Source organism: Lagenorhynchus albirostris, chromosome 21, assembly GCF_949774975.1.
Source record: "Lagenorhynchus albirostris chromosome 21, mLagAlb1.1, whole genome shotgun sequence".
NCBI classification, from domain to species: domain Eukaryota; kingdom Metazoa; phylum Chordata; class Mammalia; order Artiodactyla; family Delphinidae; genus Lagenorhynchus; species Lagenorhynchus albirostris.
In genome coordinates, this window is record NC_083115.1 from 2,831,291 (window position 1) to 2,857,325 (window position 26,035).

General features: G+C 51.6%; 1 protein-coding gene across 12 annotated transcripts in view; it reads left to right on the forward strand.

Annotated features, from left to right (window-relative positions):
• The window catches only part of ANK1 (ankyrin 1), a 96,910-nt gene that overhangs the window by 8,101 nt on the left and 62,774 nt on the right, over nucleotides 1-26,035 (forward strand). For all 12 annotated transcript variants that reach the window (XR_009538278.1, XR_009538277.1, XM_060136526.1 and 9 more), the window contains exons 3-9: nucleotides 17,733-17,831; nucleotides 21,745-21,843; nucleotides 22,388-22,486; nucleotides 23,486-23,671; nucleotides 24,704-24,802; nucleotides 25,181-25,279; nucleotides 25,555-25,653. Coding sequence is in view for 10 of the 12 variants with exons in the window: in XM_060136526.1 (XP_059992509.1) it covers nucleotides 17,733-17,831; nucleotides 21,745-21,843; nucleotides 22,388-22,486; nucleotides 23,486-23,671; nucleotides 24,704-24,802; nucleotides 25,181-25,279; nucleotides 25,555-25,653 (780 nt within the window). In the remaining 2 variants the exon portion in view is untranslated. The remainder of the gene's footprint in view (nucleotides 1-17,732; nucleotides 17,832-21,744; nucleotides 21,844-22,387; nucleotides 22,487-23,485; nucleotides 23,672-24,703; nucleotides 24,803-25,180; nucleotides 25,280-25,554; nucleotides 25,654-26,035) is intronic.

A 26,035-nucleotide genomic window follows, 5' to 3' on the forward strand; every position in this document is an offset into this window, starting at 1 on the left:
CCACTTGAGACGCACCAGCCCCTCAGAGGCCTTCCAAGGGTTAAGACGCCAGCTCTCAAAGGAGCCACTTAGCAGAAGTGGGGGCAACCGCATGTCCCTAAGCGCTGAGCCAGAGCTGATTTTCCGTGTGAAATTGGAAGATTCTGATGACACCGGGAGGGGCTCGGTCCTGATCGGGCTGCTGGTGGTGAGGCCCCGGCGTGTGGGTGGCCTGTCCCTCTGCCGTTGCTCCTCTAAGGCACCTCCTCGGTTCATCTCAGGCTCCACGAGCATGAGGCAATATTTGCACTTCATGGACACGCTTTACGATGGGCTTAGCGCCAGAGGAAACTGCTAACTGCTGCAGGCGAGGAAATGATGTGGGGGGCGGGTGTGCGAAAGGAGGGCTCCCGTGGTGCACAGCCCCTCCTACTGGTTTAGCCCCGCGGCTCCTTCACGCCCTCCGCCAGATCTGGGCCCCGCTGCTCTTTGTCTTGTGCTGCCGCAGGGGCAGAGCTGCAGACCCGCCCAGGAGTGCCAGCGTCGCTGGAACCTCCTTCTGTTGTTGACGGTGATTCGGCTTTTGCTCTGAGTGGAGTGTGTTGGGCGGGGGAGGGGGGAGAGGACTGAACGGTGGGGCGCAGCGGGGCCAGAACTTGAACCTCGGTGAACCTCAGCACACCATCCAGGCAACGCCCTTGCCCTGTGATGCGCACAGACCCGTCCTCCTTATGGGATGAGAGCTGCTTCTTTTTAAAGCGGGCGTTCACTGTTTTGAGAAGATAAAAACAGGCTCTTGTCCTGGGGTCGTGGCTCGAGAATTTGCTTTTGCTTGACTCTTTGGAGCCAGCGGGCCATGATAGCAGTAATATGGCAAATGCTGATGCTTATATAAGCAACACGCTTTCAAAGAGTGTGTCTCGTGGAAAGAATGGGAGTTGTTTGCCATCCTCAGAAATAATAACGCTAAGCAGTGTGAAAAGAGGCTTATTTAAGAGACATCTGAATATTCAGGGCAGCTTTCTTATTGCATAGATTATGTCTACTGATTTTGATCACCATGATTATAGTTATAGAAAAGAACAAGTCCACACGCAAGGACACATGTCTACATGTGCCTACGCCAGTATCTTTCCATGAATACCCGCGTCTTTCATTGATCCAAGCATTTTTCCGCCTTCAGACCCGGGTAGCCAGTGTCTCCCTGGATACCTCCTCACGTGTAGAGCTGGGCTTTAGGAAATTAGTGGTTAAAAGAAGAAAAAAGCCATCATCCTCATCGTCTCTGAACTATAGTCTACTGGCTGTGAGAGCCGTTAAATCAAATAATCACGCAAATGGGTCTGCAGACCAAACTATGTTAGGAGCCATGAGGAAAGGCAGGGGGTGTTAGGAGAATGTGTAAGAAAGATGTGGGGAAAAAAAAAAAAAAAAGAAAGATGTGGGGTAGGGCTGGAGGTCAGAGAAGACTCCTAGAACAGGAGATACTGAGCTGAGGGGTGAGATGGGGTTAATGAGGGAGGGGAGGGAAGAACATTCCAGAGGCAGAGAAAAGCCTGGAGAGTTTAGTGGCAGCCAGAACGGCTGCAGGCGGAGAGAACAGGGACCCGATGAGGCCGGAGAGGTGACCTCAGGGCTGTGCTGGACCCGAGAGGCAGGGGCAATGGTCAACAGCGGCCAACAACTGGGTCAGCGTGCCCCAGGGCCCGAGCCCTGTGTGTGTGCATCACGAGTGTGGGCACGTGTGCGCCACCGTTTCCTGCCGAGCCCCACGTTGACCCTCTCGTTGCCGAGTGAGGAGAAGGGTCTTGGGGAGGGACAAGAACGGCAGGAGTGGGGGACTGACCGAGAAGGATGGAGGGATTTCAGCCTTTGCACGCCGGCACAGCTGCATCCGTGTGTCCTGGTAGAGCATCTGGTTAAGGATTCTGCTCTTTATCCTAAGAGCCGAGGGGAGCGACCACAGATTCAAGCACAGGAGTGACAAGGCCGCAGGTGGCCACTGTGAGCACGACAGGTGGAAGGGCCCACAGGTGGATACAAGGAAGCCAGTTATAACAGCGGTCCCCAACCTTTTTGGCACCAGGGACCGGTTTTGTGGAAGACAGTTTTTCCACGGATGGCGGTTCAGGTGGTAATGCGAGCGACAGGGAGCGTCTGTGCAGCCCAGTTCCTAATAGGCCGTGAACCAGTAGTGCTCCGCGCCCGGGGGTGGGGGACCCCTGGGTTATAAGATGACAGCAGTAGTGCAGGAGAGACACGTCGGGGGCCTGGGTCAGGGTCGTGGCCATGGGGATGGGTGAGTTGGAAGGGGCTGGGAGAGGGGAAGGAGGCTTCCAGGGACCCTGCTGAAGGGTGTCTGGCTTGTGCGGGCCGTGGAGGCTGGCACTGCTCACGGACAGCAGAAGCGGGAGCAGCCTCGGTGTGTGCAGGGCTGGGCGGGCATCCTCTTAGGGAGTCTTTGAGGAATCCAGTGAAATATGCAGTAAGCAATTGCTGTATTTGAGCCTGGGACTCAGATAAGAGGTCCAACCCAGAGAGATATTTGGAAGCCACTCAGCACTCATGGAAGCGGGCGTCGGCGCATGGGAACAGGGCCGAGAGGTGTGTTGAATCTAATCCCCCAGTGTCGTCGTGGGGCTCATTTCACACGTATTTATTAAACACCTTGTTTGTGCCAGGTATCAGGCACTGAGCAAGATAGACAAAAGAGACAAAGTCTGTGCCCTTGTGACATTTATCGCTGGTGAAGGAGACAGAGAGTTAGCAAGAAAAGGAACATACATAACATCAGCTAATGAGACATCCCATGAAGGAGGGAGGGAAAGGGGCCTCATCTAGAGGGTAGTTAAGGCAGGCCTCTCTAAGGGGATGATTTAAAAAGAAGTAAGGGAGAACCATGTGCTTTCTGGAGGTGAGTGTTCCTGGAGGAGGGGATGAGCTAAGGTCCTGGGGCAGGGGTGAGCTTGGTTTGTTTGGGGAAGAACAAGAACAGTGTGGCTGCAGTGGAAGGATGGAAGGGAGGCATGGTAGGCGGGGAGGTGGGAGAAATTGCCGGCGCGGAATCTTGAAGGGCTTTCGGGCCTCGGTGAGGATTTGGATTTTGCTTCAAGGGTGATGGGACGCCTCTGGAAGGTACTCCATCTAACTTAGGTATTTAAGAGATCGCCCTGGCTGCTGTGTGGAGAATCGACTTGGGGCACAGGGACAGAAGCGGGGAGACTTGGGGGGGAAGCTGAGGCAGGGGACCAGGCAGAATCCCGAGGGGGCTCTGAATAAGGGGGGAGAAGGTTGGGAGCGAAGCCCAGGGACTTGCCCCCGCCAGGCTCACAGGGTTGTCACCCTGGCTGTGGTGGTCTCAGCACACACGGCACAGGGCATCTGGGGGCCAGGGGCCCTGACTCAGCCTGGGACCGTGTCATTCTCGCACATGGCGGTGGGCTGGTTGGGTCATGTCTCAGCTCAAAAGCCATTGTGAAGACACAGTTGTCCCCAGGGCCTGAAGCAATGTCCACTGTCGTCACCCCGATCCCCTCACAGCTCAGCCGTGTCCGACCGTAGAGCATAGCAAAGTCGTCTTATCTGTCGTAGTAGATGCTAAGCGACCTGGTGGCGAAGCCCATGGCTGCCTCTGCCCCTCAACACCCAGCACACGACGTGTCATATGGTCGATACTGGCTTGAATAAATGGCTCCGTAATTAGACACATACTAACAGCAGCCTCGTGTGTCCAATTTCCAGAATTATTGCTAGATTACTTACATCAAATTAAAATATTTTATTATGGCGGCCATAGCAAGAAAAAAACATACTTTCTGGGATGCACTCATCGACCTTACGTGCTTAGCAGTTAGCCCAATAAAAAGAGAACGAGAGGCCCGCAAGTCAAGAGCCTCTGTTCTCCCGAATTCCTAGAATTGCCCGGTCTACATGGGGCTCCACTGGGAACGGCCAGCTCTAACTCCAGGGGCGAAAAGCCTCACTACTTTAGGTTTCTGCTGTTCTTATGACGCTCACAAACCCTGGCTCATTGGCCTTCCTGATAGGAATAAAGGAAATTTCACTCCTACAGGAGAAGCCTTGTCTGCAGTGCTGGCATAAGGCAAAGAGTTAGAAGAAAGGTTTTCTGGAGCATCCCAGGCAGCCTCCATCCCCTTAGCCTGTCTTATTCTTCTCCATGGTACTTACTGTTGCCTGACTTGCTATGCGTCTGTGTCTTACTGTCTGTCTTCCCTGCTACAGTGGAGGCACCTCGAAGGGAGAGGACTTTGCTTTATTCAGCACTCCTTGTCAGGATTCTGCCTTGCACGTAGTAGGTGCTCATAAAATCAGTCAGTAGCTCTCCAGTCTGCTGTAACCACTAATGATGAAGCCTTATTTATTTGACGCTTAGCCCATGTAGGAACTCCATCTAAGCACTGCCACTTTTTCTTTTTGAGTTTAAAAAATTTATTTATTTATTTATTTATAAGTTTTTATTGAAATATAGTTGATTTACAATGTTGTGTTTGTTTCAGGTGTACAGCAAAGTGATTTAGTTATACATATATATATTCTTTTTTTACACTCTCTCCCATGATAGTTTATTATAAGATATTGAGTATAGTTCCCTGTGCTATACAGTAGGTCCTTGGTGGTTAGCTCTTTTGTATACAGTAGTGTGTATATTTTAATCCCAAACTCCTAATTTATCCCTCCCTCCCTTCTGCTTTGGTAACCATAAGTTTGTCTTCTATATCTGTGAGCCTATTTCTATTTTGTAAGTGAGTTCATTTGTATCTTTTTTTTTTTTTTTTTAGATTCCACATATAAGTGATATCATATGGTATTTGTCTTTCTCTGTCTGGCTTACTTCACTTAGTATGAGAATCTCTAGGTCCATCCACGTCGTCGTAAGCAGTGCCACTTCTAAGAGCAGCGTGAAATAGTCCCTCTTAGGATAATGACTCTCCTGCATGATGGTACTTCTGGCACCAGCCACACTCATCAAATGCGTGGCAGTGTTTGCTGCCGTATCCAGAAGCTCGACCATCTGAGCAATCACAAAAACATAAACAATTTCCGACACAGCCCACGAGAGCATGAGAAACCATGCTAGTTCCACTGATGTTCCCTAAATTTCCACATGTGCCTTCCACATGCACCCAGCATTGCTGGGTACTTGTTTATCTTGAAGGTGAAGGGTTTTCAGCATTTCAAATAAATGGTGCACCTGAACAAGAGCTACAGAATAATCTCTTCTACAGCAGCCAAATGCCAAGTCTTTTGATCAGGATTTGTGATAATTGCTACCTTTCCAAATTATAGTCTTAGAACTTAGAGGAGATCTTGACATTCAACTCTGTGTCACTTTATAGCTCAGAGAGCTGAGGTCTAGAGGTTACTTCTGAATATCTTCTGAGCTTTATAACTTTGGATTTGGAGAGATGGGCTGGCAAAGACCCCCTGAAGTTTCTCTGCTCATTCAGGTACTCAACAAACATGTATCTTTACATTTTTCTTTTAATTCATTTTTTTCCTTTTTCAGAATGCGTTTTATTTTATTGAAGTGGAGTTGGTTTACAATGTTCTGTTAATTTCTGCCGTCCAGCCAAGTGACTCAGTTATGCACATATATATATTCTTTTTCAGATTCGTTTCCATTCTGGTTCATCACAGGATATTGAGTATAGTTCCCTGTGCTACACAGCAGGACCTTGTTGCTTACCCGTTCTCTATACCATAGTCTATAAACATGTATTGAGCACTTAGAACACCCCCAGGACCTTGGGAAACACTAAATTCAACCATGCCCTGCTCTCAAAGAACTTGGAGGCCAGTGAAGAAGTCCAGCTTGTAAATAGAAGGTTACAAATCCAGCGCCATCCAGAATGAGGCTGTCCTCATTCACTTATTCATTCACTCAACACATTTCTTGAGCTGCTCTACTAAGCCACGTGCGAGCCACTCACAGTGAGTGCTCCGCTATCACTTCTAGTCTGGGGGTGGTGGCTGCGGTGAGTCAGAGAAAGCCCTGGAAGGAAGAGTGGGAGTTTGCCAGGGAAATTGGGAACGGGGAACTGCAGCGGGAAGGAGCAGACTGTGCAGAGGCAGGGGTGGCCAAGGGCACAGGCAGCGGGGAGGTCGGTGAGCTTGGGGTACATGAAATGTAAGAGGGGAGGATGGGGCGATCAGGCTAAGCAGGGTGCATCTGGATCAGGGCCAGTATGGAGGCTGTTAGTCTTCTCTGGCATCATCTTTTTTTTTTTTTCGGCCGCACTGCTCAGCACGCGGGATCTTCGTTCCCCGACCAGGGATCGAACCCAGGCCCCCCTGCAGTGGAAGTGCGGAGTCTTAACCACTGGACCACCAGGGAAGTCCCCTCTGGCATCATCTTTTGCTTAGGAACTGCTGACAGGCGTAGAGATCATGTTCAACTACATTGTTCCCTAATTCTACCTGCACCCCCCAACTCACACAGAAAGCCTCTCGATACGTGGTATACCATACGATCACATGGTAACGTTAAGGCTTCTGGAAATGTGCTGTTTGTCGCAGCTCTGGAATAGTGAAGAAGCAAGGGGAAGGGTGTGTGATTGCAGCCCTCCCATGTGGGAGAGTGGTGGTCCGGGGTGTGCAGGTGTACAAGGGGAACACTAGACGCCCCAGAGCCTGGTTCCAGGGACTCTTCTGGAGCTCCGGTTCCTGCTAGAAAAGGTACTAGTGAAAAAGACAGAACCTGAAAACCTCCTTCCCCTGAATTATTTTAAATAGGTAAATGCCTTCTGCATCGTGGCAGAAATGAGCTGCTTGGTGTTCCTCTTGCTAATTACAGTGGCTAATTTATAGTTGGAAAGGAAGTTGATTGCCTGACATGAATCAGAGTGACCCACGGTGTTTTAAGAATCACAGATTTCAGTTCTCTGGTGTCTCTGCTTTCCCAAGCCCTTCCAGGCATGGCCGCTTTGAAGGCTCACATCACCCCTGTGGAGTGGATAGAGCAGGTGCTTGATAAGTGAGGTCGGTGAAGAGGCAAAGAGTCTTCCTGAGCTGGAGCCAGGGCCTCCCAACCCCCTAGCCTGGCCTCTGTGCACCGAACCCCGCTGACAGGCTGACCGGTTTTGTTTTCATTTCCCTTCCCTCTTGGTGAAGGGAGAGTTAACTGACTGCTTCAGGTGTATAAAAATGTCCACTTGTAGCAACAACGGGGACATCTCTGGGGTCCGAGGGACTAGAAAGGGTGATAGCATCGTCAGGAAGGATCTGGAACATATTACAAGGAAAGCACACCCTCCAAAGTCCACTTTATGGTTTGATTGCTGTGAATTTACGACGTGAAGACTAGATGTGGCATTCTTAGTCTCGAGAGACTAAGAAGAAAGATAGCTCTGTGTGTGTGTCAGGTTGCATGTGTGTGAATTCAGTTCCGTCAACTCTTAGGGAATACACGGTGTGTGCCAGGCCCGTTTTTGTCATTTGTGACAACCATGTCCCTGAGTGTGTTTTGAGATTTTTCATTTAACAGCAAAACGAATGCAGGGTAGTTGTTGAAAAATTCACACTTTACAGAAATACAGAAAGTCAGTCTTCTGTTAGTCTCCCCTTCTGCTCCCAACCCCCCCAAATTACTGTGAACAGTTTGGCAGGAGTCTTGTCTTATGTGTTTCTGCATCTCTATGTGCAAAAACACATATGTTTTTTTTTATTGCAGTAAAATTGCTTTACAATGTTGTTAGTTTCTGCTGTACAGTGAAGCGACTCAGCTATATGTATACCTATATCCCCTCCCTCTTGGACCTCTCTCCCATCCCCCATCCCACCCATCTAGGTCATCACAGAGCACCGAGCTGAGCTGCCTGTGCTATACAGCAGGTTCCGACTAGCTATCTGTTTTACATATGGTAGAGTATTTGTGTCAAACCTCATCTCCCAATTCGTCCCACCCTCCCCTATTTTAGTTGTCTTCTGAGAGTGCGTACACTGATTCTGGAATTATGGAATTAAGAGAAGCAGGCCTGTCATTTTGAAGATTCACAGGCTGAGGCCTGGCAGGTGAAGTGACATGTCTAGACATCGGGAGGACAGTTTAGAGGCCCTCGTCCCGTGTCCGACGTTCTTGCCTCTAAACCCCACTGCCCTGCTTCTGAAGAGCTGGTTCTTTTTATCCTGTTAAAGGAATGCTGAGATCTCGGACGTGGATTCTCTTTCTAGTCCACAGGAGATATTCTTAGCTGCTGAGCTGAATTTTAGAGTCCCGTTAGTCCCGTTGTCTCATTAACCTGAGCTCACACTTTCCTCTGTGTCCCCAAGGGCCTCCAGCCCCTGCGGCCGCTGGGCTGCTGAGTACAAGGAAGCTGCCCAGGTGTGTACGGAGGGGAGAGGGAAGGGGACCGGGTCGAGGCATCTCCTTCCGGAGCTCCCAAAGAGGTGTGGGTTTCTGGTTTTTTTCTTTCTTTTCTTTTTTTCTTAAGATAATGAAAGCACTCAAGTGTTTTTCTCCTTGTGAATACCCAGTAACCTCTAAATCATAAGCGCTGCCTGGGTAAGGAGGTAAACTTCGATTGTAATAGAGCAGAGCAGGGGCACGTGCAGAGCTGGTCCTGCCTTTCCCTCTGACTGTACGCCTTCCTCTCCGTTTCTGAGCTGCCTCTACCTTCCCCGGCCCTGGACCGGAGACAGGATGGCAAAGGAGACGAGGGCTGATTTCCCGCCAGGGTGACAGCAATCGCTTCAGCTCTTTCTGGCTTCCGATGTGTTAGACCCAGGGTCATATATTTTTAGCAGACCTTTCCCACCAAGCGGTCTCCAGGGAGCCACGTGGATAGCTGGGTCAGAAGGAGGCTGCGGTGAGGTGTGTGGGGGCCCTGCCCTGCCCTCCTGTCCGCTGGTTCCCACGTGGGGCTTCGGCTGCTCTCCGGGGTTTCCAGCCTAGAACGGGCTTCTCAACTCCGGTAAAGGTCGCCCCTCGCGGGGCCTGTAAAACAGGAGGGATGTGCGTGCTCAGCCTCTCACTCTGGCTTTGATCCTTACACGCGCGGGAACCACAACGGGCTGCCCATCCTCTCCCACCAGAGCCAGAGCCCAGAGTAACGCAGAGCTCTGCGTCCGCTTCTCTGACAACCTCTTCTACCCCTCCCACATGGCTCCTTCCTACCCCCCACTTTCTTTTTTAAAATTGTAACATTTCAAACCTATAGAAAATTTGCAAGAACTGTACAAAGAATCCCCACATCTCCCTCACCCAGTTTCTCTGTGACCTTTCCTCTCTATTGATCTGTAATATGTACTACAGATGATGGAGTTCCCCGTCACCCCTAAACAGCCGGTGCGCACCACCCAGTAGTCAGGACACAGAGTCTCTCCAAGAAGCCCCTCTGGGATCACTTGTCATGTCTTATCGGCCTCCTTCAACCTGGAATGCTTCCTCAGCCTTGGCCTGTTTCTACTCTTTCTGACCGTCTTCCGTTCTGTAGTTTGCACCTCAGCTGCGTCTGCTGATGTTTCCTGGTGACCAGGCAGAGGCAGGGCATTCCTAGCAGGATCCCATAGAAATCATGCTCCCTTTCCACTCCAAGGATGTTAGCCTTGATCACCTGCTGAAGTTGGTGTCTGCCAAGTTTTTCTACTGTGAAATCATCCATTTTTCCTTCTGTAGTTGATCAGTATTTTCTTGGGGAGGAATATTCCAATATAATGCCAATATCCTGTCCCTCATCAAACTCCCAGCCACCATTCCTGGCACATACACGGATGACCTCTGCCTGCATCACCACCACTATGGTGGTTCCAAGGAGTGATTCTCCATCTCCATCATTTCTTCTACGTTTATTAGCTGGCATTCCACTGAAGGATAAGCTTTCCCTTCTCCCTCATTGATTTGTTTTTATTCATTATTTACTTATAATGAGTCTCTTCAGACTCATGGTTCCTGTTTTATTTGATGGGCTGTAATCTGATACTCTCATGACTTATTTTGATGTTCAGATCTAAACCAGGCCACTGGGAGCCCTTTCAATAAGCGGGCTTCTGTGTTATGTGACGTGTTTGCATCATTCTTGACTTCCTTACTTTCTGGCATAAGTTATCCCAGTGGCATTTTGTACTTGCCCTGTCCCAGCCCTGGATCAGCCACTTTTCCAAGGCCCCTGTTTCCTTTTAGTGGAGGCTGGTATGTAGACACCAAAATCTGATCACTCGGTGTGCCCACTGCTACTGCTAGTCGTGTGTGTACACACATCTGTAACTGTTTCTACATCTGTCTGTGTATGTGTATTTTTAAAAACCCATGAGATCAAGCCAATACTTGTAATCCTGGTCCAAGACCTCAGGGTTCTTCCCAGCCTTTCCTCTTTCCATGTTTTAAATCCCTTCAGACAGTGAGAAATCTGACTTCCACGGATTCGCATCATCCTTAACATGTTTGTTTATTCACTCGATGTGCCAACCTCCCAAGCACTCCAGAGCGGCCCTCCCCTCCCTCTCAGATGCCTCTGCAGGGCACCCCTCCAGTTCACTGTCCTGCTTCCTCAGATGCCAGCATCTTCCAGCTGGGAGGTGAGGGACGGGAACAAGAAGAGAAGGGAAGATGGGAAAACCCCTGTTCCCTTTTGATTTCATTTCTGTTTGGGCTGAAAATTTAATGCAGGCAATTTGAGGAGAGGACCCAAGATTTATATTGTTGTAGCAGTTTCTTTGCCAGCAGCTTCATTCATGCCCTCATGTCGTTGAGCCCAGAGTGACAGTCGCTCCGTCTTTCCTTTCCCGTCACCTTTGTTGCTCATCTTTCCCTCTGTCTTTGGTTTCCATGGTCTCTGCCTTTCCTTCTTCCCTCCCTCTTTCTCTCTTTCTCATCAATTTCAGGATTTGGAGTCGGGATGGCAACCATTTCAGTCCTTTTCTCTCTCCATAGCCCTGTTTAGATTTTTATTTCCTACTCTGTTTCAGGGCTGCAGACCTGGAAATATGTAATGTCAGTGATCGTGCCCCACAGATAGGAACTAATAATAGAGCAAAGCTAGAGGTCACGAATGTACAGGCGGGTTGTTACTCGGGGAATTAAGCTTCTGTAACGTAGAGTATAATACTCATCTTCCCTGGACAGATACAACAAGCTACTAGAGGACTGGATGGGAAAGTAGCGTATAAAATATAAGAACTAGGCGTATGATCCTCTGTGTATACATCCTTGTCCTTTATGGGCGAGACCTTCACTCCTGGCTGACTGCCTGGGTAAAGTGGGTGTGGCCTGAAGGCAAGTTACCTAGAAACCCCTCCCCCACTGCATCTTGTTCCCCTCTGGGGCCCTCGGCTTCTTGGCCTTCTCTGCCGCTGCTGCTCTGGCTTATTCTTCCAGGACTCCACTCCTTTCCTTCCCCATCGAAGCCTCCCCTGCCCAAGGCTCCATAGCCTCTGTTAATAGGGCGGCCAATTAATCTGCTAAGCGCAGCCAATAACAGGGTAGTAGGTGCTTATGAATAAAAAGGCCATGCTTCCCAGCTGCTACAGGAACACACACTGCTTAGCTCAAAGAAAGGGTGTAGGGGCTGGAATCATGAGGTTCAGGGGCTGTGGGGTGGCAGGGGCAGGTGGGCAGGAGGGTCCTCAGGACACAACCTGAGGCTGCTCCAGGGCCACCTGTGTGTGTGTGCGTGAAATCACCGGGTGTGAGAAAAGGAGTGGAATGGGGCGTGTCCACACGAGAACGCCAGCAGCAGCCTCGGAGGTGTTCTTGGAGTTTTCAAAGAGGCAGAGGATCTCCGGACACCAAGGCCTCTCGGTTTGAAATCGTCCTCTGCTCTGGACAGGATGAGAGTTTAATCTCCTGTGACACGTCTACTGGATTTGTACATTGAGAAATCAATTAGTGTAATTGGGGCAATCGGAGACGTGAAACAGAGGGATCATTTACTGAGAACAAATGTCTGGAATTGTCTATTTTGCCAGTGGAATTTCTCACAGTTGGTACAAGAAAATACTCCAAATTAAATCATTCAGGCTGAATGAGACTTTATTTTTCTTCTTCTTCTTCTTAAAAATGTTAAAAGAAACACGGCCTGGCTGAGATCTCCTCCCCTCCCATCAGACAAAGGATCCTCTAGACTGACATTTCACCTGAAAAAAACAGAGCAAAGGCAGATGAGAAACTCCAGGTGTGCATGTTTGGCATGAACATTTTTGCCCCAAAGATCTTAAAATGGTTGTCTGCCGTGTTAAGACCATGTGGGACGAGATCATATGGGACCAGGTGGCCTCAGGGGCTCAGGATAGGGAGTCTCTAGGATGTAAAAAGCTTCGAAGAACATTACTCCCACCCTAACAGAGAGAGAAGAGCTTGGATAATCTACAGAATGACAGTTTTCCCTGAGCCCATCAGAGGGCTGAGGCCACAAGGCAATGGACGTTTAGCTGAATTCCAGAAAGCGCTGAGCCCTCCGGGGAGAGGGCCACCATTTCAGCTTTGGCAGAAGCAGGAGAGAAAAGCAGTTACCGTCCAAGCCGAAGTCGTCACAGACTCCTGCAGGTGTGGCTTGAGTGTGTCTGGAGCCCCAGGCCTCCACCAGGTGCTCCTGAGAAATAGTGGGGTAAACCAGGAGGCCAGAGGACACCCACGGGCAGCACAGGAGAGCAGGTGGTGCCTGTGGCTGTGGGGTTGGGGCATGGCCCCAGACCCTTCCCTTGTGCGAAGCCAAAACAGACCCTCTCCCCTTCAGACCTCAGGCAAAATCCCTTCTCCAGAGGGGGAGTAGTGGCAAACTCCCTCTGCCCCTGGGGAGGGTAGGAAACCTTCCAGCCCCAGGACAGGCAGAGACCCAGTGCTGCTTCAGGAAAGGGGGAGGCACACCCCCTGTACGCCCAGGGAGGGCGGGAAGCCATTTGGGACAAATAACTGCCTTATACCAATAAAAAGCAGAGGTCTGCTGCCACTGGGGGAGGAGCAGGGGAATCTCACTCAGCACCAAGTATAGAGACAAGGCAGGCTTTGCTGCTGCAGAGAAGAGGGGAAAAATGATGAAAAAAAAAATCCCCCCTTTGAGGCCCAGGAGCAAAGCCTGCCTAAGACTGAAGCTGGAGCAGGACAAAAGAGAAGCTCTGCTCCTACCTTGAAACAAGGAAGAGCATAGGACTGCTGGCAGGGGGCAAGAGCGTGGAGAAAGACCCCAACTGAGGCACAGGCAACATAAGGATGGCTGGAAGCTGAGCGGCAATCAGGATCACAGAACAACCCTCTGGCACCTTAGCTCCTACTCTGAGCTCCGGGTGACAGCAGCCTACCTCTGGAATAATCTGAAGGCTGTGTGCACCAGTGGTAACAACAAAACCCAGACGCAGGTCAACTCCTGACTAGATTGACTCAGCCCCCATCCCCAGCCCTGTGCTAACAGCTTCACAGAAGCAGAGGCATGTCCATTTCCAGGCACAAATTATTTCAGTCTCTACTGCTCTTCTATATATAGTGTCTGGCATTCAATTAAAAATTACAATACACACAGTAAGAAAAAAACAACAACAAAGAATTGTCAATAGACAAAGCAATCAACAGAACCAGACGTAGAGATGACCTGGATTTTGGAACTATCAGATGGACTTTGAAATAACTATGCTTAATATGTTAAAGGATCTAGTAGGAAAAGTGGACACTGTTCATGGACAGATAGGGGATTTCAGCAGAGAGATGGCAACTGTAAGAAAGAGCCCAATGAAATGCTAGAAATTTTTAAAAACTTTCATGGCAATGAGGAATTTCTTCAACAGGCTCCAGAGTAGACTGGACACAGCTGAGGAAAGAATCAAAGAACTTGAAGACATGTCAGTAGAAATGATCAAAATTGAAACAAAAAATAGAAAAAGAGTGATGAAAGAAAAACCGAAAAGAGCAGTCAAGGGCTGTGGAACAAAATCAGTTAGTCTAACATGCGCGTAACTGGAGACGCAGAAGCAGGTGTCTTCGGGAAGAAGAATGTGGCAAGCTGGCATTTTCCTGAGAAAAGCGTGTGGTTAAAAAAAATGCCCACAAGTAGCTACTGCTTTGCTCCCTAGCTTCTAATTTAGCTGAAGAAGTTCCTCTAATATCCCTCCACTTCCTTCTTGTTTATCTTCTACACCCAGTTATTTGGGGGAGGAAATATGTGATTTCTCCCCATAATCCCCCTCAGTATTCTGTCTGCCATTCAGCGTGGAGTGGAGTGGCTGTCAGGTTAGTGGGACTAGCTGCAAAGGTGCGAGGAAGATTCAGCGGCCTGCCTTTTACTCTTAGCCAATAACTTAAACTGGATTTGACTCAAACACACCACACGGATCCTGATTTTAAAGAGGTGGTAGATTGCAGTTCGTCTCTGTCCATAGTTTTAGTTAAGAACGAGCAGCTCCCAGAATTTGCACCCCTCCCCCCTTCAGATCTGAGCAATAACAAGTCTGCTTAAAGAAAAAGAAAGTATGAAATGTAGTATTTATCCATGAAACGCTCTTTTGAAATACTGGAAGTGGTCTCCTGCCTAGACTAGTTATGCCTCTAATAAGACAGTTGTACAAGCTCCTTTGGGTACATATGCCCTAAACTTGCTTTCAGGGTTTCAGCAACTTCAGCTGCTGGATGTGGCCATCCATCCATCTGCTGAGGCCAGTTGCTGGCGAAAACTTGCTGCAGTGGGTCTGGATGTTTGTACGGTCCTGGAATCCAGATGCTTCGTGGAAGAAAGAGGAGGGCCCTTGATGAGAAGGGCCAGGAGCATAGTTTCTAAAACCTGAGCTCATGGGTTTAGAATTTAAACTCAGACATGTTTAAACTCACGTTGCCATTGTTAATGGACCTGCACCCCTGGCTGTGTGCAGACTGCCCCGAAAAGCCCTCTGCGAAGCTTTCCTGACCCCTTAACCAAGCAGCTCCTTTCTCCTCTGTGCTACTTTCAGTCTTCTACCTGCATTTTGGGCGTTTTTCACGTGATTTTGCATTTATTATATGCATCTCCTTTCTGTCTTAGACTGAGTTCTTTGAGGGTCAGGGTTTGTGTTTCAGGCATCCCTAGCGTAGGGCCAGGCACAGAACAGCTTCTCAGTAAACGTTTGCTGAAGCGGATTTAGTGCATGCTCGGCGTGAGGTAACCGTAGTTGGGACAAGAGTTTGTCATAGCCATGCCCCTGTGTGATTTTGTTCTGCACTAGATTCCTGGGTCTTCTTGCACACCCGTCATAGCTGCGCCACATGGGCTTCTTCTGTGGCCCTGGTGAGGGAGTTGGATTCAGATCATCACAGTAATGGACTTGGAAGTAACTTAGTGTGACTATGTTGGAAACAAATCAAAGATAAAGTAAGAAAAGTAAAGTCATAAAGAAGAAAGAGATCTTTGAACCAGGATCCGAGGTGGAGGCTGAGTAAAACTATTAGAGACACAGATCTATGGATATTTAGACGGTCCCTTGCCTTCTGCCGGAGTTCAGCTTTGGGAGGGGGGTACGTGACCCAGGGAGGGAAGCAGAGGGGCTTCCTAGGGACCAGGGCAGCGAGTAAAATCCTGGGGACCACCTACAGCGGTCGTGACCAGTCCCACACGGATGGTTATGGTGACGGAGCAGTCCCTCTAAGCTGCCTGGTAATCACAAAGGGAACCTGTGCTTTCATCAGCTGATGGAAAGAAACATACCATTTCCTCGGGTTAAAAAAAAGCCCCAAACTCTTTCTTCCTGGGGCATCCAGGTTGGTTCTATATGTGGCTGTGACCTAGAAAGGCTGTGTGACCTGAACCAATCATTTGACTTCTCTGGGCCTTGGTTTCCTCAGCATTCAGGGATCTCCAATAACCCTTTGGACGCCAGCATCCTCTGGGCAGACTGTGTGTCTAGAATCCCTGTGGATTGAGATCCTGACTCTGGCTCCAAAGAGCAGGGACAGCCACCCCTGGGGTGTTAGCAGCAAACATTAGTGTTTTCCTTGTAGACTGGCCACTTTCCCAGCTTTGAGGCATTCAGGACCAACGACTGCTCCTGGAAAGTGACTGCACCCCCCGGGAGCGCTGAAAGCCCCGCGGTCAGCACACGCACGCTCAAAGCCCCAGCCGAGTCCCCTGCAGTGAGCAGACTGTGACTCCCACAGTGGTATGCCCACCCCGGATTCCCACATGACCACAGGGTGCCTGCGCTCAGCGCCCAGAACCTTCCAGACAAGGCGCTGCTGGGTGTGAAGAGGGGATTGCAGATGGCAGCGCTGGGGAAGGAGGGGCTCCCTCCGGTGCAGACCCTTCCCCGGGGTACAGTCAGGACGCAAAGCTGGAGAGAGTGGCTCCAGGCCCCCCGAGCGGGTCACCTGACAAAGGCTTTTCTGCAAGTTTGTATTTTGCAGAATGATTTGAGGGGAACTGGCTTCAGCCCCGAGCTCCTCCCCTCCCTCAGATTCCTGCAGTCACAGACCTGCTGTCTTGCCTTCAACCACTTTCTCCCTTTCTGTTATCAAAACGGGCTCTGACCTCGCCTTTATCTGATAAACTCATTCACACTGGGGTGTGGATTACTCACACCGCTTTGGACCCTACATTTTCACGGTGTCCAAAGTCTACAAGAGGAAGAAATCTAACGGAGATTTTCAGGCATTGGCAAGAGGAAATATTGCAGCGGGCTCTCCCATCCCCTCCACATACACCCACCCTGGCAAGGCTGGCTGTGCTGACGGGCGAAGATTTGGCCAGCTGTACTCTGTGGGTTTGGGGCGCAGGGCGGGTCCGATCTAAATAGGAAGTAGGTAAAGTTCCCTTCAAGCCTACTCTGGGCTGTTCTCTGACACCCAAGGCACCAGTTATATTTGCCCCGTCCAAGGCCCCCGACGTAAAGAGGGTCTTATACGTGTTCCATTCTCCCATCATGAGGCACCTGTGTCGCGTTACAGCAGTAATCACTCAGTACTTTCCAGTGCTGGTTTTAGCAAAGCAATAGGGCTAATCTGTTAATGGGTTAATGCACTAGAACTCCCAGGCAGAATATTTGTGTTTTAATTGGAGTCTCCTGAAAATGATGCCCTGATACAAAGGGAGAGTGGGAGTTTCAGGACCCCATGGTGGGGCTGCAGAGATATTGGGTGAGCCAGGGACCCCTCCATTCACACCATCAGGAACCAAACCCTCCATCTTGGTGATGAGGGTCTTTCTTATCAGCCAGAGCCCACGGTGGCCCTGGGGCCCGCCCCTGAAAGGGGACGTGGGAGAACAGAGTTGACCAGCAGAGGAGACAGGAAGGAGGAGATGGGAAGAGGGGAGATTGCTGGTGGAGAGGGAGGGGGGTGGAGATCACTGACTGATGAAAATCATTCTCTGTGCGGAGCCGAGATCTACTTCTCCATTGGAACTGAAAGCTAGTTCCATCGTGTAGTCAGTTATTTGTGTTCTGAGTAGCTCTCTTTGAAGGCGGCTTTTGCCAGAAAGTTTCAAGACATCTAAGTGCAAGGGTCAGAAGGGTCTGAAGCAGGAGGGGACCAGTGAGCTTGCGCTGGCTGCTTTCTTTAGAGCCTGGGCGGCTGGAACTTTAACTACCCAGTGAGAGTTCTGCTTTTGTGGACTTGATGGTTGGCCCTGGAAAATGTTTGCTTGGTTTTTTTCCCCTAAAATTTAACTGTCAGACAAGCTTTGGTCACAGGCTGGCTCTGCCCTGCGCCTATGTCGACACCACTTGGGGTCTCCCCTTCGGGCCCCTTGCACGGCCCCTCACGGTCAGGGACCTCGGTCCAGCCGCCTGGACCAGCAGGACGCACGGACCCTCTAACCCCGCCGTCCCTGCCTCTCTGCTCTTCACAGAATGGGCTGAACGGCTTGCATCTCGCCTCTAAAGAAGGCCACGTGAAGATGGTGGTGGAACTTCTGCACAAAGAGATCATCCTGGAAACGACAACCAAGGTACGTCTCTTGGTGGCGGGGGGTGGGGGGTGGGGCGGGAGGTTTCCATCAAAATTCACATATCGTACCAAACCCTAAAGACATAGAAACCAGCCCTTCATGACAGAGACCCAAGCCTGCTTCTGAACTCCTCTCATCCTTCCAGTCACTTCCTAGCCCTGTGAGCCCCTGAAGTCACCTGAAAAACACAGGACCCCATTTCCACAAGGATTCAGGGGGCCTTTATCCTCATCACTCGACTGTAAATCTAAAAATAAAACCCTTTGCCCCATGGCTTCATGCTTTCCCAAGCTAAGAGGTCCACAGGCAGGTGCCTTGGGTCCAAATCCTCGCTGAGATGTTTCATACTCTGTGACCTGAAGCAAGTCACTCAGCCAGTGAGAAGCCTCAGTTTACTCACTTTAAAATGGAGATTATAATATGTAGTTGCAGGATTGGTATGAAAATCAAATGTGGTAGTGAATATATAATGCCTATATAGGAAGAAATCAATAAATATTGGTGACTATGTCGTTCATGAGGGCTGTGGAAGAGCCCACACCCTTCTCATTCATCCTTCTCCAACCTCTCCTTACTGGGTCCCTTGAACAGTGAACAGTGTTCTGTTTACTCCAAGCATTTGTGTGATGTCACACCTCTCACAGCAGGACGGTTCTCCCCAAAGCAGTAGATTATAAACACCAGTGACTTAAGTCCAGAAACTGCAGTCATGAAATTGATGCACCTACATGTTGCAAAATCAGTTTCATTTCTTCTGCATCTTATTTGTTTACTAAGCAACAAGCAGCCAGCATTTAAAAACAAACAAAATGAAACCAAAAGAATCACCTCTGTTTACCGTGTCAAGTACTGTTTCCTCGTCTCCCCTTCCTCTGTTACATCCCATGGTTTTCTTCCTGGGCTGGTCCCTGCAGCCTCTTATTTTCCGTTTGCTGTTTATTCAGCGTGGTCTCACGCACAGCCCCGATCTCAGTTCCACGCAGTTACCACCTCGTGAGCAGAGAACCAGAAGAACAACAGGTAGAGAACAGATATAATTTATTGTTATGAAGTGAACTTCCAAAATATTATGAAGGTAGACTCATCTCTCGAGGGAAAATTCTGTAATTTTCATGTCATTTCCCAAAGGTGAAAAGATCTCACGGATGAAATAGACTGATTTGCTCTTTCTGAACGTGTACAGAGCATTTTTTTTCTAACCCTGTGACAAATACCAATTGTTTCCACCCGGCTTCTTCTGCGGATGAAAGGGACGTGGTTATTTCTCATCCGATGCTGTCAGCTGCCTGGCCGCAAGCATGGTACCATCTGACGGGCTGTGGTGGCCAGAGTGGCTGTCCTCCCCCTGGCATCCCCACAAGAGCTGCAGAAACACTACGCTTCAGCGCGTTTACTCTCTCCGAATTTCCCCCTTGGATCGGTATTCTGCAAGCGAACGCTTGGTGTGTCTCTGTTATTTATGGAAATTGTATAAGCCAACGTGGTTTCTGAGGGCCCAACAGAGGGAGGAAAAAAAGGGTGAAGCTGAAACCGTGGGCAAAGCAAGAGCCACAACAGATTGGGGAATTGTAACGGGTCTCGCAGCAGGAGCGAGATTAAAAAAAGACAAGACTAAAAAGCCAAAACCAATATAGGTTCCTAAACTGTGCTTAGAACATTTAAAAGCGTGAAACAAATGTATTCTTTGCCTCCCCCTGCACCCCCTCCCCAGCCCGGGCACTCACTCAGCACCCACTGCAGCCACCCTCCCTGCCGTGAGCTCTGGGACTCTCTGGAAATGGAGAAATTGGGTCTTTGTGGATCCAAATATAGCTAAGTACTTTTTCCTGCTTCTTTGAGGGCACGTTCCTTCATGCTGCGGGAGGAGCAGGAAAAAACCATCTCCCTGTGACTCCGGACCTGAGGCTGGGGGTCTTCTTGAGCCTTGCGGCGCGTGCATGTGTGTGTGGAGGGGGGCATACGTTCCTCACCAGGGCTGCTCTCAGCCCAGGTTCTGAAGACGTCACGGGCTGAGTCCCACGGCCAGGCCTCCACATCTCTCCCTGGCCAGCTTCCCTCCACGTGGGTTTATACGGGGTGAGTCCTGTCGTCGTGGGATTTCAGGCAGGAAGGATCAGATGGAAGGAAATGTTTGAAATTTCCTTCTCGAGCTGGCCCAGTGCCTGACACACACATGCTCAGCGTGTGGTGAGTGGATGGATGGACACAGCATGCCTCCTTCTAGGTGGGGAGGTGTGGAGGTCTGAGTCCTGATTCCTAGAGAAGGTTCTGGTGCCAGCAGCCCTGCTCCACTTGGTACAGCGAGTGAGTTGGACCCAGGTGCCAAGGTGTCTAAGTGGAGGCTCTTCGGACTTCGAAGGAAAAAAGATCACTTAGCGTCTTTATACTCATTTCTGACACTTATTCTCTGATGGATATTTGAGGAAGAACCCTTCTGCTTATCAAGTGGGACTTAAGGAGAAATCAGAAAGACACATTTGGGAGGTAACGAGAGGACCCTCCTGCTTTAAACAGGCCACACTTTAGAGACAGAAACATGAGCCCTGGGGCACCGGGTGGCCCTGTGATGCTCAGACCCTGTGATGCTCAGACCCCCTGGGGGAGGCACTTGGCTCCCAGTGGCCGGTGGCCCCAGCGCACAGACTAGATTTGAAGTCCCTGTTTGGTGGGTTTCCTGAGATGGATTGGCAAGTGTTCATGTAGTTTAGATAAAAACTATATGCCGTCTGAACTAGAACACGTGAGGTCGTGTGAGATCTGTGCGCCTTAAGTAGCAGAGGGACAGATGGGTCCAGCTGTGGTCCCTGTTTGATGGACGTTGTCAGGTGGGCCTGCCCCGCCTGCCCCTCCCGGAGCAGGGATGCCCGTGGGATCACGTCGGGGAGAGGGACTTGGGAGGGAGGCAGGAAGGAGCCTGGCAGGAGCCTGGCAGGAGCCTGGCAAGGAGGCGCATCCCGGAAACGGAAGCCACCTGCCGGACCTGAGCCCGCCCATCCAGGAAGTGCTGTTAAATGCCCAGGATGGACCTAAACAAGAAACCTCACACGTCCCCGTCACTACCACCACCTTCAGAGCCTGCCTGGTGTCTTAGTCTCTGTTACCAGTTCTCAGCTTCTGAAAAGTTTACCTTAAAACAGCTGTGAATTTCATTTGCTTCTAATGTTTCTTCTCTCCGGCCTTCCTCTCTCTCCGACTTGGTGAACTCTGACTCACTGTATTTTACTTATTCATATTCTTCCTTTGTGTTTTCCTCTGCCAGGTTCTATTCTATTTATTTTCCGCACTTGGTTTTATATTTTTCTTTTCTTCTACGTACATTATATAGTTCCTTTTACTAACCCTCCCCCCAACTCCTTTACCTATTTCTGCCCTTCCCGCTTCTATCTGATGCTTGACTGCCCCTCACCCCGTGCCCGCTTTGGTCCAGCCTTTGGCCGGTGCGTGTTGCTGTAATGGCGCGAGGGAGCTGGGCCCGCGGGATCCGTGGCCTCCTTTTCCCTGGAGCTCGGGGCCTCCACCCCGTCCTGCAGGGTCACAGCCCGGGAGGAGCCGGACGTCCAAGGAGTCAGCTGGCCTGGCAGCCCTTCCGCAGGTGTCCTGGGGGATCCTGACGGCCCGTCGGCCGATGTCGGGACGCCGAGCCCAAGAGCAGCAGATCCGTGCTGAGAAGTTGGCGCTCTTGTTCTGGGGCATTCTTTTTTCAGGAGAACGGGAAGAACTTCCCTCCCTGGGTTTCCAGGGCTGTTCATGATATCTGATGGGTCAGGCACACAAGTGTGTGTGGTCCACCCCTTGGGGCCATAAAGGAAGCCCGCTGCCTCCCCGCAGACGACACCCTTATCCCACACCTGTGACAGCCCTGTACCTGTGATGGGCCCCTGGGAACCTCCTGTCTTCCCTCCCCGTGTTTCAGAAGGGGAACACGGCGCTGCACATCGCCGCCCTGGCGGGTCAGGACCAGGTGGTGCGGGAGCTCGTCAACTATGGCGCCAACGTCAACGCCCAGTCACAGGTGATGCTCAGGGCCCCGGGCGGTGGGGCTGCCCGTACCCTTCACCCGGGTGGACACGCTGTGTGGCCGAGTCCAAGTGTATTCAAATGTCCCCAAGCACCTTCTTGCTTTTTCCTGCTTCACGGTGGACGTTCTAAGCACGATGGGGTGGGTCATTGTGGACCCCGTCTCTGTTCCTTTAGCTGAATAATGTATTTAGTTGTGGCTCATCTGTGCATGGGGGGGACGTGAGGGGGGATGAGGAAAGGAGTGAAATTAGCGGGGGCTGGGTGTGCAGAAGAGGCTGACCATTCTGGGAGGGGCAGGAGCAGACTTCTGGAGAGGATCACCCCCACCTGGTGGCCTTCTGAAGTAACCCCGCTCCGCCACTGCAGAGTGTCCGTGTGTTTTTATAGCTGGAGACACAGGTGGGGATGTTGCCACAAGGACTGGGTGGAAACAGGTTGCAGGGAGAGCTGTCTGCGAGTTTGGAGGATCCTGCATTGGTTTTAGCTTCTGTCACTAACGTGGGTGAATGCCAATGGCTTTTTCTCTTGACCTACAGAAAGGCTTTACACCCCTGTACATGGCAGCACAAGAGAATCACTTGGAGGTGGTTAAGTTTTTGCTGGAAAACGGAGCTAATCAGAATGTAGCCACAGAAGTAAGTACCTTGGGGACGCGGCCTCACGGCTGAATGTCTCTTGGGGGGAGGACACGGTCCCAGGGGAGTGTGTTCCTGGGACATGGCTTGGGATGCATTCTCTGCCATGATCAATGTCCTGGGTGCTGTTGGACCCTGCAAGGGGGCAAGAGACAAAGTTATGGCCGTTGAGGGATGCCCAGACACGTGCCAGAGAAGTGACAGCAGGGGTGAGCCTGTCATTCCCACTGTGACAAACACTGGAGGCCGGGCTGGGGTGGGAGGCGTGCGCGCACGTGTGTGTGTGTGTGTGTGTGTGTGTGTGTGTGCGCCTGCGCGCGCACGTGTGGGTGACAGGTCTGCCTAGGACCTTAATGAGAAAGGCTCTTGCCGGGAACCCACGTACACTCTTGGACAAGTCACTCGACCCTGAGTTTTGTCACTGGTGAAATGATGAAATCGGACTAGATGGAACCAAAGCTTCTCTTGACTCTTAGCATCAGATGACATCTACTTTGCCAGTTCAGGGGGCCCTGTGCCCCTAGCGCACACCGAGGAGATTAATAACAGTAGCTCACAACTGAAACCTCGGTGCCTGGTGTGGTTTCCAGCGTTTGGTAGGCGTTCAATAATACTTGTGAGATGAATGAAGGAATGTTGGTCGGCCGTCAGTTCACGGCACTGTCCTGACACCGGGTGATGGGGTGAGAGGGAGGCAAAGAGACAGGACGGTAAAACTCTCATCAACGCTCCGACTAGGAGCACGTCCTAAAGGAAGAGTTCAACACGTGCCAAAGGGAAATTCCTGGAGGTGCTGTGAGACGGCAAGGCACGAAAGCAGGGCCAGGAGCGGCGTCAGGGAGGAGGTGGCATCTCAGCCGAGCTCGCAGGCTGTGGAGGAGGGAGGTCTTCTCGGGCACAGGGCAAGAGCCCTGAGCTTGAAAGCGCGTGTCCTGCCCTGAGGACCGAGTGGTCAGGACGGTCAGAGCAAACGGTCTCCCTCTCCCCCTCCCCGGTCAGGACGGCTTCACCCCTCTGGCCGTGGCCCTGCAGCAGGGCCACGAGAACGTGGTGGCGCACCTCATCAACTACGGGACGAAGGGGAAGGTGCGCCTGCCGGCCCTGCACATCGCGGCCCGCAACGATGACACGCGGACGGCCGCGGTGCTGCTGCAGAACGACCCCAACCCCGACGTGCTTTCCAAGGTGAGGCGGCCGGCGGGGCCGGGATCATGCCGGGGCCCCGACCCGGGGCCCTCGGGGTCTCCACCGATTCCGGCAGTTACCTGGAACCAGCCAGACCACAGAAGCTCCAGCGTGCACCCCAAGCACCCGCCCCGCTCCGCCCGCCGTTCCACCAGCCAGCTGAGAGCCACAGGGGACACCGCCCTTTAAACCCCCGGGCAATGCTGAAGGACGTGTGCTCGCTGTGGCTCCAGGTCACCCAGAACAGCGTCCGGGCGGGGCAGGAGGGGCCTCTGGCCAGAGGAGGACTTGGCAGTCCACCCCCCACCCAGGTGGTGTTCTAGAAGTTTATTCCAGATCTTTCCCCAGCTCCCCCCCGGTTGGAGGGAGGGAGGGAAGGGTCCCCACATGGAGATGGGACCGGAGAGGGGCCTCCCAGGGGCCTGGACAGCCCGCCATCTGCACACGCTGTCTGATGTTTTCACTACCTGTAAGTTTAGACTTAACGTCTAAACTTAACGTCTCCCTCCCGCTGCGAATGCACTTGCACTGAGTCAGTCACACAGGCCCCTGCCCCATGGTCACGGGGTTCCGCCAGGAAAGCTGCTGCCTGGACTGTTAGGCGTGGTCAGGGGTTAGGAACAGAAGGATGACAAGGGACCCACCGAGGGTCAAAGGACCACCCAGCTGGCCACCCAGGGGCCACCGCACCCCTATGGGGGCTGGAACCGTCCCGAGGATTAAGGTCATGGACCCCATAACACTTCTCACTCATTCATTAAAGCCTCTTCAGAAGTAACCGTTCAGAGGAACGGGCCCTGCCTGCCGGGTGGGAGGTGACCCTGGTCCATGGTTTGTCCATGTGAACCACGGAGACTGGGTGTCCCCAGAGGTAGCACCTCCCTTTTGGATGTAATTGCCGTGGGACATCTGTTGACCCCTTCCTTCTGAATCTGCCTGCTGTGTGAGGTCCTCTGGTCCTGCAGGCTGATTCTGAGGTAGAAATGACAGTATGTGGCTTGTGACGCCTTGTCCCCCTCTGTTGTGTGCCAGACGGGATTCACCCCCCTCCACATCGCAGCTCATTACGAGAACCTCAACGTGGCCCAGCTGCTCCTCAACCGGGGAGCCAGTGTCAACTTCACGCCCCAGGTGAGGCCCTTTGGTGAGGCCGCCCATGCATGCGGGGACTGGGCGTGAAGAGCCCAGTGCCCGCCTCTTGCGGCACCAAGGACATGCCCGCACTGCAGACATGCCTGCGGGTGAAGCAGCCCTGGGTGGGTTTCTAAGAAACTGCAGCCTGTGTTTTTGATTCTCGGGGACCTGGGCTCAGCCAGCTTGCTGTGATGAACCAAGAGGCTGGCGTGTCCTTAGAGGCTTTGAAGTCTATCTTAGGCGAGAAGAGTCCTGACAGTGGGCTCTGATGGCCGCTTGCCTTGGGCTGGGGCAGGGCCACAGGGGAGCAGGGCGCAGAGCAGCTGCCTCCCAGACAAGGACACACGCCCTGACCAGTCCCTTCCTCCCTTCCAGAACGGCATCACGCCGCTGCACATCGCTTCCCGCAGGGGGAACGTGATCATGGTGCGGCTTCTGCTGGACCGCGGGGCCCAGATAGAAACAAGGACCAAGGTGGGTGCCAGCCAGCTGCCCGGCAAGGCCAGGGGAGCGAGTGCTGCCTTCCAGGGCTCCACCCAGGTAGTGGGCTCCCCGTGACCAGCTAGGGAAGGGCGTCCAGCCTCTAGAACAGCCCACAGGGGCAGCTGGAGACCAGACTGCTCCATCGGGCTGGTCCTTAAGGAAGCCTTCTCGTGCCTCTCCGGCTGGAATGATGCCACAGGTGCCTTCTCTCCAGCGACCTCTGATGGGTGCCTCTGGGGCTTTCTCTTTTTGACTGTCTTTTAAAGGATGAATTGACACCTCTCCACTGTGCAGCTCGGAATGGGCACCTGCGAATCTCAGAGATCCTGCTGGACCACGGGGCGCCCATCCAAGCCAAAACCAAGGTGCGAGCTTCCTTTCTGCAAGGAGCATCTCTTAGGCGGGGCTCCAGCTCTGGCCGACCCGGGTCGAATCCCATTTCTGAGAAACAGAGATGCTAATTCTACTAACTCAGCAGTGTGTGTGACGTTGACCCTGATGTCTGTCACACAGGAGGCACTCGGCTCTAATTATTATCTAGATCAAGGTTGGCACCTTTCTCTCTAAAGGGCCAGAGAGTAAATATTTTTAGGCTTTGCAGGCCCTGGTCAATGTCACAACAATTCAAATCTACCACTGTAGTGGGGAAGCAGCCGTGGATAACGTGCAAACTAGCAGCCCTGTTCTAGTAAAACTTTCTTGCCAAGCACAGGCAGCAGGCTGGATTTGTCCCATGGGCTGTCATGT